The sequence below is a fragment of the Corvus hawaiiensis genome, chromosome 26, assembly GCF_020740725.1.
Source record: "Corvus hawaiiensis isolate bCorHaw1 chromosome 26, bCorHaw1.pri.cur, whole genome shotgun sequence".
NCBI classification, from domain to species: domain Eukaryota; kingdom Metazoa; phylum Chordata; class Aves; order Passeriformes; family Corvidae; genus Corvus; species Corvus hawaiiensis.
Genome location: NC_063238.1, coordinates 17,373,715 through 17,391,744, shown reverse-complemented (window position 1 = coordinate 17,391,744; position 18,030 = coordinate 17,373,715). Strand labels below are relative to the sequence as shown.

Here is an 18,030-nt window from a genome sequence, read left to right as displayed (position 1 = left end):
AATCTGCATGCATTATTATCTGAAATTTATCAAGTGCTAAACTTTTACATGCAGATAGCTGTGATAAATCAGCTGCCAAGAAATAGCTGGTGGTTAATAATTGGATAACCAATGCAATTATCTAGAGAGAATGATAACTGTTTTGTTGAGGTGATAATTATGTATCATTACTATTATGAAATTGCCAAATATGGAGAGCTGATGTGGGTAATTAAAAGCTGTTGGTATTTTAAATATATATTGCTTTTAAAATATTATACATCCTTTGCACAAAGCAGGACGAACTTAATATGAGCTGACACTTGTTCTTTTTGCAGTGACCATTTTGCCGTATCCACGTCTTTTTATCAAGACTCTTGACTTGCCTTGTCTTTTAAGTCTGAATCTTTCAAACTTTTCTGCATGAAGTTAATTTGATGCATTTTCAGTGGTGGATTTTTACCAAAACTCTTGCCTTTGATATTAAACCCTTCCAGGCTCTCTGAGCATTTGCATGACTCCTTTTTTATACTAAACCTACATGAACATAAATACTGTATAACCTGAAGAGGAAAGAAAGTCCAGATACCTCTTGGTCTTGCTTAGGCTGAATATGAACAAACCCCAAAAAGTGTGGAAGTAACTTTTCTGGAGAGAAGCATCCTGTGCCCTTACTGCTATCACTCAGCATTCAGCACTAACAAATATCTCAGCCTTCCCTAAGGATTTTATCTTCACTTCTAAGAGGAAAAGGAAGACAACACAAATCTCAAATTCAACTTTGTACTTTAGCCCAAAATTATAATACTGCATTCAGATACTCTTATCTGAATAGACTGTATACTTGATGAATTTTTGCTCCTGAATGATACCATTAGAGACTTTTGTTAAAGATGTTACTATCACTTCAGTGCCAAATTACGCTCTTGTCTTGCACAGGGAATAAAGGAGAGTGGATTTTTCTTCTCTGCTATGTATTTTGCATAGAAAGAAGGATAAATGGAATTGCCTTTACCAAAGGAGTACAGGAGCTGTTCTCTCCCTGCACTCGAGACATAAACTACAACAGCAAGAGGTCTGCTCCTCTCTGGCTGCTTTCTGAGAGTGGGGCAGAATGCAACATTTTATTAACCAATTTTCCTTTGTGGGATCTCTTATGGGAAGATTGCAGCCTTGCATATACATGCAGATCTCAACAACCTGTGGCAGTCTTGAGGTCTTATGTTGCCACACTTCATGTTCCCAAAACAATTAGCAATGGAAAAGCACCAAGAAGTCATATGCTTAGGCACAGGAAAATGAAAAAGCTTAATTAGGTCCTGCAGGCAGTATAATGAAAATGTGGAAACAAATCTGTTACAGAAGATAGATGAATGTGAGGCTGGTGTGCAGGATCAAGCCATCTGTAGGCAGCCAAAAGTAATTTAAATTGGTGTTTTGACCAACTCTGGCTGCAAGAGCCATTAAGGGCACCCATGTGTTAGTTTAATTGTGGTTAAGTCAGCATTTCTTCTGCAAACATTACTGTATTTTAAAAGCCTGGTGGATGCAGCTGTCTGGGTTAAAACTTTAGATACAGGTCCTGGCACATTCTCTGTAAAAGAACTCCCCAGTTTTTGTGGGACTAGGAGAAATATCTCTTTGATATAGTACCAAGGAGGTGGATGTTGGCTTGGGCCCCTCCTCAGAACATGGTGGTCTAACCCTCTGATGCCCTCCTTGGGGGTGGACAAAATACAGAAGTAAAAGGCAAAAGTAGCGCACAGGGAACAATTTTGGAGGTTTTGTCTATCTCCATTGTTATGAAGTTGCATAAAAGAATTCAAGTCCATTACAGGAAAATTTCTGAAAGGTTCTGGAAAAAAGCTAAGACAATTTGTGCAGATTAGAATTCCCAAGAGGAACCAGTTTTAGTGACAAAGTCACGTACAATAACTATGTGGATGTAATGTGTATTCACACCAATCTGCTCATATGGAAACAAACCCAAACCCTAACCACAATACTTCCTTGTAGGCAGACATCCCCAAATATGTTAAAATTGCCAGCATGGTTCTTAAGATCATGATAAGAACTACAGAAATAGGATTTACTATTTCATGGCAAATAATATAACCCCTAATATTGTCCTTTTTATTTGCTTCCTGGATTTTTATACTTTCAACTTTGCTCCTCAACCACAATGGCATGCTACTTCTTTTTTTAATCTTAAAGTTGAGATTCTCAGGTAATCACTTCATTATGAGAGTGAAGGCCCCAAAAAAACCAGCTCAATAGGACAAATTACAAATTGGAGTAATGAAAGTTATTAACAGAAGAGATTGAATTTGGTAATGAATTTGGACATTTCAAAGCATGCAAACCAAGAGCCACACACCCTCCAATTATTTTCCTGTAATTTTGAGTTGGTAGAAAGTAGAAACAGCAAGCAATTAATTAAAAATGTACTCAAACAACCCAGAGTTTCTTTATGCTACAGAAAGCAAGACATATTTCAGTCCTGTTTATGCTAACTTGTTGAGTTCTTTTGATCATAATTTACATGCTTTCTTGCATGTTAACTTTAACTCACACTTCAGAATTTGAAGTTGATTTTAGTTCTGCAGTTCATACAACAGTTTGGAAGTTACTGATAATTACATGGTAGAACTAACCCTTAAATGGATATTCTGTATGGGACCTTTTGTCTGCAGTTTATATTCTTGATAGCACAAAGTATGGTGTGAAAAAAGGAAAATGAGAGTGAAAAGATAAAACATAAAAAGATACAGTTCTGAAGGAAAACAGGGAAGGAGAAAGTTTTTGGAAAGTTTTAAAGAAAGAAGCTGAAAGGAAAACAGTGCATGAAAAATGAAATTCAGACTCAGAAGTAAAATATAGATAATTACCACTAATACATATATTAGCCTACATTTTATAAAAGAATGGTACTTTTTTAGAATATGGCCCATTTAAAAATAATTTTTTTTAGAATGATGAGTTATCATTTTAATATAGAGAACTGTTAAAGTGGCTGTGGCACTATGAAGGCAATGGCTGAAATATGCAAATCAGTACAGTGTTCTATAATTAGGCTAAAAATGTGATTTTTTTTTTCTACTTCATAAATTTGATTTTATTTCTGCTATTGAAGCATTATATATTTTTTTTAAATCTCTATCAATTATTTTTTCATGGTTTAGACAAGTGGCATAGATGATATGTAGAACATTTTCTGAATAATGTCAGTGAAAATAAATTAATAAACCATCTACCTTTTAATGCAACATTTAACTCCTACCTGTATTTTAGTATAAGCTTTGTTTAGTCAATAAGAGCAAAACATATTTCTTAGTATCTTTCTGGGAAGGAAAATATCCATGACTGCTGACTTTATTATCTAAAACCTACGTTTTCTAAGCTTAAGTATAGTAAATAACCATAATGTTGAAACAGGATGTTTATGCTCAACATAATCTCGTAAATTATACTGTATGGTTGTTGAATATATAAATATCCATGAAAATATACATATTCCTACTTACCCAACGGACAGGAAAGGCTCCTTTGATTCAAGTCTGTCAAGTGAATAACAAAAGTTTTAAACATATGTATTTATTGTGTTTAAGAACAATTATACAATGAATTTAAAACAGCCATTCTCAGTGTCAAGTTTATTTAATGGCACAATTTAACATGAATAGAAGGGCATGATTCATTTTACTATGAGCTTAACTCTGAGAAAATCCTATTTACCTAATGAAATTTGGTCTAGAAATCAAGTATTTACAAAGCAGCACATCTAGGCCCTTTATATTTCACAGATTCAGATGATTTGTGTAGATATTTGCATAGAATGGCTAGAGTGAACAAGAAATACTTTGTTCTTTTTGTTGCCTTTTTTTTTTTTATTCTTGATGTTCAGGATTAAACTTTAAACACGCACTTCTTTTTATTTTTTTTTTTTTTGTTGGTTTCCAGCATCCTATGCTCATATGACATGATCACTTCACCATTATGAGAACTTCTGTCCCATTTGCCAGAACTGGCCTTGTGCTGGATCTGGGTGTCAGATCCAGAATCATGCCCAGTTCTAAACCCAGTGGTTAAAAGTGCTCTCCCACTCCCTGCTGTTGCTGCTGTCGCTGTGAGGAGATGCAGCACCTGCACACTGGCAGGAGCCTCTTCTACTGGTAGTTTCCATCCAGCCAGGATAGATATAAGAGTCCTCATCGATGTTACCAGGCAGTGTTTCTGCTCTGGTATCTGCAACAGGCTGCCCTTATTTTTTTAGTGTGTTCTAGCTTCAGTGAGTTTACAGGATAATTAGTATGTGTTTTTAGGATCCTTTATAAATGTGTTTAAAGTTTACAGCTGACTAATTTTGAGTGGTTACATGACATGCAAAAATGTTCCGTTGTGATGATTCCCACTGAGCATATTGTGTTAGGAAGAGCAGCAAATAAACACCCTGGTCATTAATATCTCTTTGTAGCCTTTAAAAAAAGTGTTTCTAATGCAGCAAAGTGTATCATGTGTGGAACTGAACATTTCATTTATGAGTCTGAAGCCAATTTAGTCCCACAAAGAAATACTTGAAATATAATTAATTTTAAACAATTATAATCAATTGTAAAATAAAGTACAGTAAATAATAAATGTTTTAAGACAAGAAAGTCCTCTTTGTAAAAAAAATGAGTACTGTTGTAGTTATTATTCATTCAGCAAAAGTTTTGTGCAAAAACTCACAAACCAATAGACCAGTTTAGTTGTTACCACCATCTAAAATCCAAAATGTATTGAAAACACAGTCCCTTTTCTGTTGTCCTAATGACTATAGCTCACCATTCCATTTCTTTCTGGGGTTGAAATCCACACGCAACTAGAAGAATAGAAGAGGAAACACTGATGGCTTTGCATATACCTGGAAGCACAGTAGAAGCCCAAAGCTGCATGTCCTTGTGGTCAGGGGGATGCTTATCCAGGGCAGTCCCAAGAAAATCTGAGCTTGCCATTCTCTGTGCTTAGGCAGAGCTGCCAGAGAGCAGTAAAATGACAGGGCCCTTCGTGGGGGTGTTTCATCCTTCTCCTGCAGGTTCTGTGCACTAATGTTACTCTTTTGTTTTCTGCCTAATGAAATGAGTAATTCAGGGGAAGCACTCCGTGTTTGGCTGGAGAGATTCACTATAAGCAAGATGAGCAAAGAATGAAAGTCCCAGAACATACTTACATACTTCATAATACAGAAGTTTTGTGATCAAGAGAGACCTGGCACTATCTTGATGGAGGACATTCTGGTGGATTTTATTTGAAAACAAAAAGTGTGTGATAGAATGCCCTGTGGAAAATACTGCAATTAAAAATCTATTTGCAGTCCATTCTCAAGCTGGAATTCAATTTGATTTAAATAGTGCTGCCCTAGGTTTGACCTCTCTCTATATTTGACTAAATGGTTTTAGATAATTTGTTGCATTACTTTTAATTAGTACAAGTGTTCCTCATAGTGAAGGAACACAATTATCTCTTGGCCTTTTATCTGGTAATTCAGTATATGGCAAATTATTATAAAGGTTTAAAACCACAACACAATATGAAATAACATCCTATATCATCTTTACCAGTGACATTTATCAATACAAAAGGATTTTTACCTCTCTGTTCAACCTAACATACGCTGAATTTTCCATGCTTTTGAGGAATTCTTGCATAATTAAATATGATGTTGCAAAAAGAGTAATCCTGATAAGTTTAGAGAAGGGCTCTCATAACATCCAGGAAAAATCTTAAAATGGAAACTGTCTTCTTTGCAAAAATACATTGAGTGTGCAAGAAAGTTGCTAAGTTGGACAGTAAACAAAGGCAATCATGTTTTAATTATGTAGGAATGGTAGTGAAGTAGGAGAGATTGAGATTTTTTCTTTCTTTCCTGAAATGGTTTTCTCATCAGAAAAGATCAATTTGTCAATATGCCAAGGCAGTACATCAGTTTGAATAGGTGGGAGGGAAGCTAATCAGTGGCACGACTGGGCCATGGCAGATTGAGGTAGTGCTTCCCTTTGATTCTGAGCTAAGATTTTCTAAAAGGTCTGACTCCCTTACCTACATATAATAGATAAGTTTTGCAGGAGGAAAAAGAGTTTTTACACTATGTAAGTTGCTCAATTAAAACCAGTCACTGTAAACAGGCATAGGCAATTGATTACTACCCATTGATATGCTACAGTACTGTCACAAGGTGTTTAAAATAAGGATCCCACAGATTTCCCATTTAGTGTTATTCCCCTTGCAACCTGTCTTGGAGAGACACTTTACAAGGTCTGATTAACCCAATTGTGCATTTTATTATTTTCTTTGGTGCTAAGTTTGCTCATATAAATGGCAATTATCTAAATTCCATCTTTGACATGGACTGAACATCCAGATGGACAAATTTTCAAGGTTTGCAGACAAACAGACAGGGAAACGTGACTAGACTAAGGGCGTGTGAATTTCTCCTTGACTTGTAAACAAATCATGCAATGACAGGAATATCCCAAAGTAAATTCTACTTTACTGGCATAATTGTTCTATTAAGATTACAGGCAAGACTTCTGCATTTGAGGCCTGACCCAAAATACATAAATCTTTATAATTACTTGTTAAAGAATCCTCTCCTCTCCTTCCCAAAACTGTTTACAGGACAAAGTGAGTAACAATAACAATATCAACGCAGTACACAAGCAAATCGATTTTAACCAAGGATTCTCCAAGTTTATTAATTATGAATCAATATATTCTTCCTTGTGGTGGTCACATAATTTCATCTTTAAGCACTTAGAAGGAAAAACACATAGAATTTAAGGAATTTGTTAGAGTTCTTATTCTGACTTGTTGAAAAAACAAAACTGTCTGCCCTGCATCAGAGAAAGGGGTCAGGAACCAACATTTTTTAAGATGAGTCATCATTTTGTGTTACAACCTTCATATCAGAATTCCCAAGGAGGATTAGCTGAGTGTGTTGCTGACATCACACATTTTCTGTTTGACTATAGAAAGCATGAATAGTGACTGCAGTTTTCAAGGGGATTGGAAGCATTTTTATTCAAGCCAGATAGGAAAGTCAGGACAACTGAAAAGCATTTTGGACTTCAGTATTGTGTTAATGAATATTTTGATTGACTGATGTGGCTGACTTATTTACCTGTCAAGTATATATTTTTTGCACGGTACAACTTTAGGAACCAAAGTTTTAGCAGGATCAAGGACTTAGCAGAAATAGGTGTAGTGAAAGAATACTCAGATTTATGGCTCACCCTGTTTATCAATGCATTAAATTTTAAAATGACAAGAACAACTCAAGGGACCTTTCAAAACAAATTTAGGTTTCCATTCACAGTAATCAAACATGGATGCTTTTTTCTCTACATGTTGAGTTTGTGATTTGAAGTGATCAAAAAACATCTTTCTTCAGAACTTTTTAAGCAGTGTTAAATAGTCATCTAATTTCTTTCTAAAGCATATGCATTATAACTTTTGCTACATCCCAATATTTCTATTCAATGCAAGTAAGCCTAATAAAAGCATGTTTTAATTTACAGAAGAAATACAATTTCATATAACTTCTGCTACCTACTGAGTCTGAAAGAACAATTGCTGGTGTACACTAGGTAATCCTTCCTTTCTGGTTTCTGTGACTTAATTTCAACCCAAGATAATTTTCGTGGACATTGTCAGTAACCATTGTCACACAGAATTAGGTAAGAAGCTCATTTTGTTTTCTGAAGCTACCATAAATATCTTTATAAATGTTGGCAAGTTTTATCAAGAAACTCTGTCATATTCTGGAACAAATAAATTGTAGAATGACTGTATAGAAGACCTATCAGAAGTGTTTCAGAAAAAGAGGGAATGGAAGAATAATTTACAGGATTATCTCAACTTTTACAATTGTTCCTGATAAATTTAATAACTTCTGCTCCCATCTGGTGGTTGACATTGCAATTGATAACTCTGATTAGAAAAACAATAACAACAAACTGTTGTTTTCATGAATATTGCATAATGTCAAATACTGTGTATTAGTTTTTGCTGTGCCTCAAGAAGTTGCATTCCACAGAGCCAAGTGCCTCTGTTATTTATTGAAACATAAAAATTCTAGCACAAAATAAAATACATCACTCAAACCACGGATGGAAACTAACGTACTGCAAACTCAAAGTGTCATTTCTCAGTGCAAACTTAGTCTTTTGATGCAATATCTGACTTGGTGGATAAAAGATAAGACAGATGATAGGCAAGACTTAGTCTCATTTTTAAAGCACTTGATATTTCCTGACATGAGAGTCTCATAATCAAGCTGAGAAAATAAAATCTAACCCTAGCATGATCATGAACAAAGAATTATGTCAACGGGAAAGCAGGCCACATTAAATAATAGGAACAGTCAGTGTTATTCTTTATTTAGTTTTGGTTTGAATAAATTATTTTTTAAAAATGTGACTGCCTGCAAAATAAGTAACAAAAAGCTGTTTTTTAATCATTTAGTGAGTAGAGTGAAAATCTGAATTTTTTTTGATAAATTGAAGAATTAGTCTAAATTCAGTGTAGTGAAATTTTTAAAAAAGAAAAGCAGAGTGAGAATTCAAGAAGAAGAACATTCTATATATATATGAAATGAAGGACAACTGGCTGCATATTGCAAAAAAAAGGTTTCAAGAGAGGAAGAACTGAGTAACAGGAGACTGCTAGTTATGGGGACATATTAAAACATCTTTCCTCAGAGCTGATTGAGAAGTGTCCTTTAATCAGCACATGCTTCCTCTCTTCTAGTCTCAGATCATAGTTAATCAAAGTTCAAAACTGAAATATTCACTGTGAATATTCAGTGTGCTAAAACTAAATTTTACTAATTACTGAAGAATTTATTCAATAAGAAAACTGCTACACTAGTAAGCACTCTAGGGATAAACAGATTATCAAATAAGATTATCCCTTTGGCTACCAGACTCTCTCTATGCAGATCTATACATAATCCTTCATAGATATATAATACATATTTAGCCCCTTATGAAAGTATCACAACACATTATACATTCTGACTGATTAAAAATGATACCTTTTTTCTAATATTTTGTGACTTTTGACTAGGTTAATTATTTAAGATTGAGAATAATTTAGATCATTTCTTGAAGCATTAGCTTTTCCCCAAGTCCATGAGGAAAAAGTTGTACCCAGAAGTTAACTGCCCAGGACATCTGTAGGTGATATGGATCTTACACAGCTTAATTTCTGGCGACAGAGAAAATTGAAATTATAGTTGGTCCCCATGAGACAGCTTGATTTGAACATTTTCTGTCTAGGAATGTTTGTGCTCACTGTTGGGTTTGGTTTGCATTCATGCACTTATTCTGTATTTAATATGCTGCAAGACAGAGGTGTCTTTACAAGTCTTTAGTCTTTTCAGTATTTTGAAGTGAAAGAAATGGAATATTTGGCCCAGCATATATTTTTTTATATATATATATATAAAACATGATTTGTAAGCATTTTATATGTCTGGACAACAGAAAATATGTGCAAGGGTTTTTTAAAATTAATTAAATTAAATTTTATTTTATTCTATTTTTAAAAACACTGCAAAATCACCAACTATTGATCCAGTGCATTTTATTTAGCCAGTTCTACTTAGCACCTAACCATGACAGGGCAGTGCCATAGCACTATCTGCAGGAAAAGCTTTTGAGGGAGCACTTAGCACAGGATGCTGTTGACAATACCTGATGTCAGCCTCTACAGATGTGTAGCACATGTACCAGAGGTATCAGGTGTACATGGCACGTGACCAAATTTAGCTCGTTTCCTAGCAATATCTGAATCTTACATCATTTATAAACATGAAGTTCTCAACACACGTTTCAGGGGCCTCTAGTATTTTTTATCCCATGGGTAGTTAGGATAGATAACCTTTTAGCCATTAGTTAGCAGAATGTAACTAATAATCTGTTTGGAGTTATCTTTGAAGTTTGACAGTTGAAAAACTGAATAAAAGGTATCTTTCCCTACAGAGAGGAGATGCTTTAAAGGGAGTGCCTCTTCCCTGTTCTAATTTTCACAGCAGCAAGAGGTTAGGATGAGACTTAAACCAACATATGCAATTGTCATACATGAAATCCCTATTTGTGCTTGGTCTTTGCATATTAAGTGCTTTAATTAATTAATTTTGAGTTAAATATTTTTAAATTGAATCTTAAAATTAACCCATCAGCCCAGGTACAAAAATCAAGTTCCATTATCAGTGTTTTCAATTGTTCAAAGTAGTTTATTAAGAGAGTTGCACCCTTCCCAGTTAAAAATTCCCCAGTTAAAAATTACCAACTTGCTCCCTTCTCAAACTTCAAACCACCTATACACCATAAAAGTTATCTTTCCTGTGTTTACTGTATACTTTTACAAGTGTTTTGAGATGTGTTGGATGTATTTTAATACTTTTTTTAGGTGTTTTTACTTGCATTTTGGTTCCAAGGCCAAAAAACCCCAGTTCTAATAGGCAGCAGCTATTTTTAGCCCCAACAACCATTACTCTGCAGGCAAGCTTCACGGCAACCTGAATTTTAATGAAAGCATTTTAGCTCCCTTATCTCAACTAATACCACCCCTCTGACAACGATGAGCCATTGGTGGATGGAGATGATCTATCAAAGGGAAAGCACCAATCACTTTAAACCGAAGGGGCAGGCTGTGGGCAGGCTGTGGGCAGGCTGTGGGTGGACTGGGGGGGGGGAGGGGGGCGGAGCAAAGACACTATAAAAACAACGAGGCAGCGAGGCGGGGCCTCTTCCTTTCTTGCTCTCTGCAGGCTAGCTGTGGTGGACGCCAGTGCTGGGCGTTAAAAGCCTACTCCTATTAAGGAGCGTTTAATAATTTTTTTTCTGACTTTGGACCAGCTAAAAGTCAGCCCAGCACTGCAAGTTCTTTTTCTCTACCTGAGGTCTAGTGCTGTCTCAGCCAGAAGATCTCAAATCCCTGCGCTCCTGGGGCATACCATCTACCGAGCTATAGAATCCCAAATTTTTGTATTTTTCTAATTTCTGTAATTTTTCAATTTTTCTGTTTTCAATAAATTAATTTTTTAAGAGTTGTCTCATTTCTCACAGCAATAGTTGGTTCTGATATACCAGTACAAATGTACATTGTCATATTGGATACTGAATGCCTTACTGTTATAACATGGGATGGAAGGGCTCTGGGGGTGCGGTAGGAAAGGGTGGCTCGGAGAACTAAGGGCAACTAAAGGAAAAAAGGAAGTAGTTTCCAGTAATACTCATAAATGGGTGGCCTAAATTTTAGGCAGCAAGAAGAGAGGGAAACCTAAAAGCCCTAAGTAATTTAAAAGCTTTATCCTATCTGATTTTACAGGTTAGATTTTACTGCGTCTTCCTTTATGAATCCAAAAATTGCAAAGATAACATAAACAGTGGCACGGATTCTCATAGTTGACTAAATCCTGGTAGTATGTCTGGGGAAAAGTAAATTGTGACTTGGAGTGAAATTTATCCAGACTCTACAATTGAAAACCTTCTTAGATAGTTATGGATTCCAGTTTCCTCCCATGCCACCCAAGAGAAGCCTCCTGTTGCCAAACAGAGTGATAAATTAAACTGTGTTTAACCCATACATCGCATCTGTCTGATGTTTCCAGTCATGAAGTAATTCACACTCAGATTCAAAATGAGATTCTTGCAAATTTCCCAAACTGAAAATGTGCTCAATTTGGTGCCTTCGTCCAAGAAAGCAGAGGAAACAAACCTTGAAGAATGAAAATAACTCCATGCCAGTGACAATTTTTATTTGCTTATTCCTGTGATTTTTACTAGTTGCTGAATTTTGAAAAAAACTATGCTCCAAACAAAAGAAGGAATTTTGAGAAAAATCTAGGGATATAAGTAGTGTGCCTTAGAGTTTTCTTCCTCACAGGTTTAATCATTCTTTGCATGAAGCTGATTTCACCTGACCCTATTCTGCTCTAAAGCAGGGTAAGAACACTCAGGTCAATATGTACTGATCTAAAAACATCTAGAATGAGTTCATCGGGGTGGGTTGAACAAAACAGTGTTGACTGATCTAATACACACAATCAATACTACTTTGCTGTGTGGCTATTTGCACTCCCAAATAGATGAAGGTTAATGCAGGCATTGCCTTTGAGGATCCCAAGGGTAGAGGCATAATATCCTTTTTCCCTCAATGACACTACTAACACTTTAAAGCAGTAACAGGAGGGCCATTTCTCTGACAATGTAAGATTCGTGTTTGTCATGCTGTTCCCTAGAATAATCTCACCCATGCAAAAACTGAAAAATGCAACATACATTTTTATGACAATATGTATTAGAAAATGCTCGTTTCTTAGGACTCAAACCACTTATGATTATGAATGCATTTTTTACTTTTTGGTAAAATAGCCAGTGCTTTTGCCAGAAGTTTTGGGAATACTGGCAACACGATCTACCAAAAAGGCATGCAATTTGTAACCTATTCTTTAAAAAATAAAATTACATTTATGCATCAACAGCACTAAGTATCAATTCTGGCAGGGTGAATAGCATATTTTCAAACAGTATGCTCCAACACTAACAGAATTCACCAAGAAATAAACCTGCATGGTAATTCCATTGTTGCTAATTCAATGCATAATAATATGTTTCTGTTGTCCCTCTGTGGTGGCACACAGCCTTCCATGCTGTTTATAATCTTACTTAACAATCAATTTTCTTTTAAATTAAGTATATGTTAGATTTCCTCTTCTAATATCATTCATAAGACTTTAAAATGTGTTACAGTCTCTCATTTATCCAACCTTCCTTATTTATTCACAGAGTACTAAATTTATAACCCAGCATCATATTTCTGCAGCTCTTTGTAAGCCACATAATGGTGCCCTTGCAGTACACCAGCAGCTCCCAGACCAAATTACAGCCTTCTGTTACATTATGTGAGAACCAATGCCTAATTGCAAGTCCACTAAGTGGTTCTCTGAAGCACAGTGTTCTGCATCTCTGATTACTGCAGCAATTAAGGGTTTACTAAACACCTGAAAATGAAGAATTTCGCTGTGCGTTTGCGATGCCAGGACAGGACCTCCTCTATTCTCTGTCATGAACCCTAGGTCGATTCTTTTAAGACTTAATAAGACAGTTTCTGAACAGCACTGTCTGCAAATCTGGATACTATTTCTGTGATGCCTTCTTCACTAAAACTCAAATGTAGAAAAAATACCATGGTGTCAGTTTCTGATTTCTTTTTAATATATTGAAAGCACTGTTCTTTTTAGCCTAACTGAAACACAGCAGAATACCTACAGAAGACATCATCTTCATATAGAAGACAACGTGCAGAGTCCAAACTGTTTATTTCTTAAATGCAAGGATCTATGCAGTGATAAAGGGTAGAAATCTCACATGTAATAAGGGATAGGAATAGGGCTCAGGCTGTCAAGATTTAAAGTGAATGCATGACTAAAAGTACTATTTCTGTTTGCCTGCAGGCAAACTCACCAATGCTCTGCACCTTTTAGAAATCTACATTTTGATTCATAAGACAAAGTTTTTTTCATTCATATTAGCAGCCAAAATTCTTGGATAAGAAAAGAGTCATAATAATTTCAATGCGATCAGAAAGTTGCGAATATGTTTTCTGTTCTACTGTGGTATAAACAGTGATTAAAAACCATGAAAAAAAGAAAGTTTGCAGTTAGATACCTTATCTGTAGTTTATTGCTTCAGGTTTCATAACAGAAGGAAAAAGTAAGAAAGAAAATTAAACACCAGGAAAAACCCAACAATAATAAGAGAACAGATTATTCTTCAGATTTTCTAATCTGAGCATGAATGTGGTTATGGTGTCTGGGCTTTTGTGGAAGAAGACAACATCATTCATATGATATCATGTATCACCTGCAAGAGGAAGAGTTCTGAGAGAGGAAGAGGGATGCAGTTCCTGTGCAGATGTGTATAAGCTGCTGTCACTTCCTCTTAACAAAGGAAAAAAAAACTGAGGAAAGACTGTATAAATCTAAGGAATAACTTGAGGAGAGATTGCAACAAAGACAAGTGCTAGTCTTTATGTAGGACCTACTTCTAAATGGATCCGTGTCAAGGACATAGTTTAAAAACTTGTAAAGGTGAAATAAGAAAACAAACATGAGAAAAATGTAAGATTTATCATATAGTGATGATCTGAGAGGCAAAACCTGCCCTAGTTCCCTTCTTAAGGGGAGTTAGCAGTATTTTTGATAGTGAAAAGGAAGATTTTAAAAAAGGAGAGTTTTGTTCTCGTTGTTATTGGAGTTACCACACAGATAGGAATAATATGACTGAATGAAGAAATCAAGATGCCAGTTGCATTTTTCTTCTTTTGGTCTATATCTGTGATTTATTTCAAAACAAAGAGAAGCAAAAGGTTTTCTTGGATGTTGCTAAGGACCTGAGATATCTTTTTGTCCCATTTCCCCCATCCCTAAATCTATCAAGTGCTGCAGATTCATACTCTGCATCATGTGAAAGGGCAAACTTAAACTTTGTCTGCCTCTCCCAACTGCTCTGAGCACCTGTATTGTTTTAAACATCTATGGGACCAAACTGATTGCAATTACACCACCATAATTCAGAAGTGAAGACCTGCATGTGCTGCCTTCCAGCAGCAGATTTTTTTTTTTTTGTTATTCCTATGATACTAGTTATTTGACATGGGGGGTCTTTTCTTGAAAGAAAATTAAAAAACACACAAAAAAAAGGTGATTCACATCAAATTGAACCACTGCATCTGCTGTAGCTTTGTATTTGTACCTTTTACGATTTTTAATGTAATGGAGAATACTATTTAAATTCTCAACACAAGCAAAATTTATACTGTTCAAGTAAGAATTTGAAACTAAATTATACTTTTTCTGTACAGTAATGACTGATTCAAATGTGACCACCAGCAACATTCTTTGATTAAATGAATGTAAATAGTATCCTACTGGACTTAAAATTCTCTCTATTTAAACATGTCTAGAAATGTGGGGTTTTTTTATGGAAGCTAAATCTTTTGTCAGGAGAAGAACTTCAGAACAACATTTATCTTAGATACATTCCACTGCACTGAAATAAAATAGCTTTTTTTCCATGAAGAAAGGTAATCAAAAGCATCAGGAGGATACATTTCTGTAGAAAAATAATCACTTTGATTCAAAAGAAATATCACACTATATAGTCTTAATATGACATAGTCATAGAAAGATTATGTTCCATAACCATAAATTATTTTTTTCATTCAATATATCGAATAAAGTAGGAGTTGTAACCACAATTTGATGTAAAATTAAAGTATCAGAAAATACTTGATCAGGTTTTTCTGGACTATGTCTTTAGTCTCTTGTAGGTCAGCAATAATGATGGACACACAAGTTCATTAAGAAAAAGAAAGTATAAAGGAAAAAGTTGTTGAAAATCTAGGACAGTATTCAATTAAGAAAGATGCTTATATCTGCAGTTATTTTTATTATATGGCAGGTTTGAAAATATTGATACTACACTATCAGTGGCACACTACCACAGTAACCATGCAAAATACTGCAGTGTTCTAGTAGAATAGTAATGCTTATTTGGCACAGAACTTGTTGAGTTTATGTTAACACTTTCAAGTGGGAGGAATGATCTCAAGAAGACTCCTAGACTAGAAGACAAAATCAAGTTGCCCATCACCATCCTTTTCATACTTTCTCCTGAAATGAAGGGTGCTCAGGAGCGCTCAGCAAAGCAACTCAAAATAATGGATGGCTCTGAGGCAAACCAAACCACAGCAAACTTTATAAACAATATTTTCAATAAATGTAAGAAGCAGAGAGCAAGTAGAGAAAGTCCGCAAACAATTCTTTCAGCCTCTTCTGTAAGACTGAAAACCCAAAGGAAATGCGAAATGTGCAACATAATTCTATCATTTTCATGTTAGAGATTATAAAGGTAAAATGTGCTGAGGAAATTGATAAAATATTTATGTCTAAGAAAAATAAAACATTGACATAAAAAATAATCACTCCATGTAAATAAAAGAACATCCCTTTCCAGTACACTAATATTAGACATTTAAATAAAATAATTTGTTCCAGAGGCATGGGAGTTATGAAATTTTAAATTAAAGTCTGTTTAATGTAGCTAATTAGTAGCATGTTAAATCAAGCTTGTTGAATATACATTTCAACTGCATTATGTGGAGAAGTGATTGGTAATGGGAAATCACTGTGCTATCTAATACCACACAGGGAGTGCTGAACTGTACACCTGAAATTTCAGAGAACAGCTTGGAAAAAAACTTGCCCTGGAGGGAAGCCTTTGCAGGATCACTGTATGCTATAGCTGGGCAATGCTGTGGGAACTCAAGACCAGTGAGGGGTTCTGGTTACAGCTAAGCCAACACAGTGAGAGGCTGTTTCACTCAGTTTGTCCTGGCTTTGTTAATCTATTCACTAAATCCATTCTGTTAATTGTCTCATTCCAGAATGTGCCTTAGCAGGATGGATCTTAGGCTAGGCAGCTTCATGCCCAGACACCAATAGGAATACTGGGAGGACTGGGGATTGAATAACTCCTATGGGAGTCTTCAAGATGTCACACTGGGCCACAGCCAATTTTGTTTGTGGCCCTCTAAAGAAGCTTGGAGTTTGGCAAGGGTGAAAATAAGCCACATGGGGAGGGTTATTCTTAGATAGAACAGTCTTGGAAAACTTTATAGGTCAACTACAACGTTAAACTGTGTAGAGCAAAGAGAGTGACCCTGGCAGTGCCCAGTAACTCACATTTCCATTTTTCTTTCAAATCCTAGTCCCCTGCTTTCCTACACTGTACAAATATCACTTTACTCTTGAGGATTTGTCTTTGGTCAACTAACTAGTTTTCTCATTAACTCCCCATGCCCCTTGTGTGGTCTCCAGCAGATCCTCACCACCACCTCATGCAGCAGAGCCTGCAGTAATTGTTCTCATTTTCATGACAATAAAAATGGCACCATTCTGCCAGCCTGTAGCATAGTGTTTTTGTTTTTTCAAAAGACTCAGAGGTAGGTGCTCCTGTCATCCTTCTCAAACCCTCTCAACCTTGTTACTACCAGAGGGGTACCAGATAAGAATTTTAGCCAGCCCCCCCATGCTGACAGCCATTCAGAAAGGACATGCTGCATGTCCTGAGGGAAGGCCAGCCACAGGCAGCATGTGCACGGTGGCTCTGCTCCACCTGTGCTGGGGCATGGGTCCACTCCTTGAGCAACTGGGAATGGTTGCACATCAACAGCCTCCAGAGACAGGAATTCCAAGAGCCTCATCTTATTTTAATAACTGAAACAAAGGCTTCTGAAATGGAGAAAAATCTTTCAGGCATGTACTTAACATGTCAAATAACATGGTAGTGGACTGAAATGAACAACAAATAGTTAAAAACTTCTTTTATGATGTAGAGAAGCAGACTACCAGTCCATCAGAGCATTTGTGGTTGATTGTACTTTGGTATGTTGGAGCATAAACACAGAGAAAAAACACAGTAAATAGGCTTTCATATGGTGAGACAGAGTTGCTTTAGTGAACTATTGATCAAAACACCACTAAATTAAAAAGACAAAGTGTGATCTTTTATTTTATCAGAACATTGCTCCCAGAGTGCTTTAACACATTTGTGTCAGCACCTTTAATCTTCACCTTGTGTTTCAAAGGTACTAAGATGTGCAAGTAAAATTAATTTCTTCTGGAGGCTAGACCAACATAACAAGATGCAAAACCATTTTACGATGCAGATTTTTTTTAAGCATGTGGTTTTCTGCAGAAGTGCTGCGCTAAAAAGAAAATTCAGAACAATTTTGAACCTTCTGCGATTTAAGTCCCCCTCACATACTGAACAGCAATGCAAATTAGGATGAATGCTGATGGAGCTTATAGTTATGTTAGAATTTAGATGATTCCTGAACACTACTCTAAGTACATTTTAAGATATTCAATGAGCATGCTTAAAATTAATAATGTGTTTAACAGTTTTCTGTTAATAAAGACTAAATTTTCTCAAAATATTT

General features: G+C 35.7%; 1 protein-coding gene across 9 annotated transcripts in view; it reads right to left on the bottom strand.

Annotated features, from left to right (window-relative positions):
• Positions 1 to 18,030, bottom strand: part of RALYL (RALY RNA binding protein like) — a 388,415-nt gene that overhangs the window by 54,529 nt on the left and 315,856 nt on the right. For 7 of the 9 annotated variants that reach the window (XM_048329273.1, XM_048329272.1, XM_048329275.1 and 4 more), the window contains one exon: positions 3,504 to 3,536. The exons of the other annotated variants lie outside the window; for them this stretch is intronic. In XM_048329273.1, the coding sequence (XP_048185230.1) occupies positions 3,504 to 3,536 (33 nt within the window). The remainder of the gene's footprint in view (positions 1 to 3,503; positions 3,537 to 18,030) is intronic. 9 annotated transcript variants of the gene reach the window in all.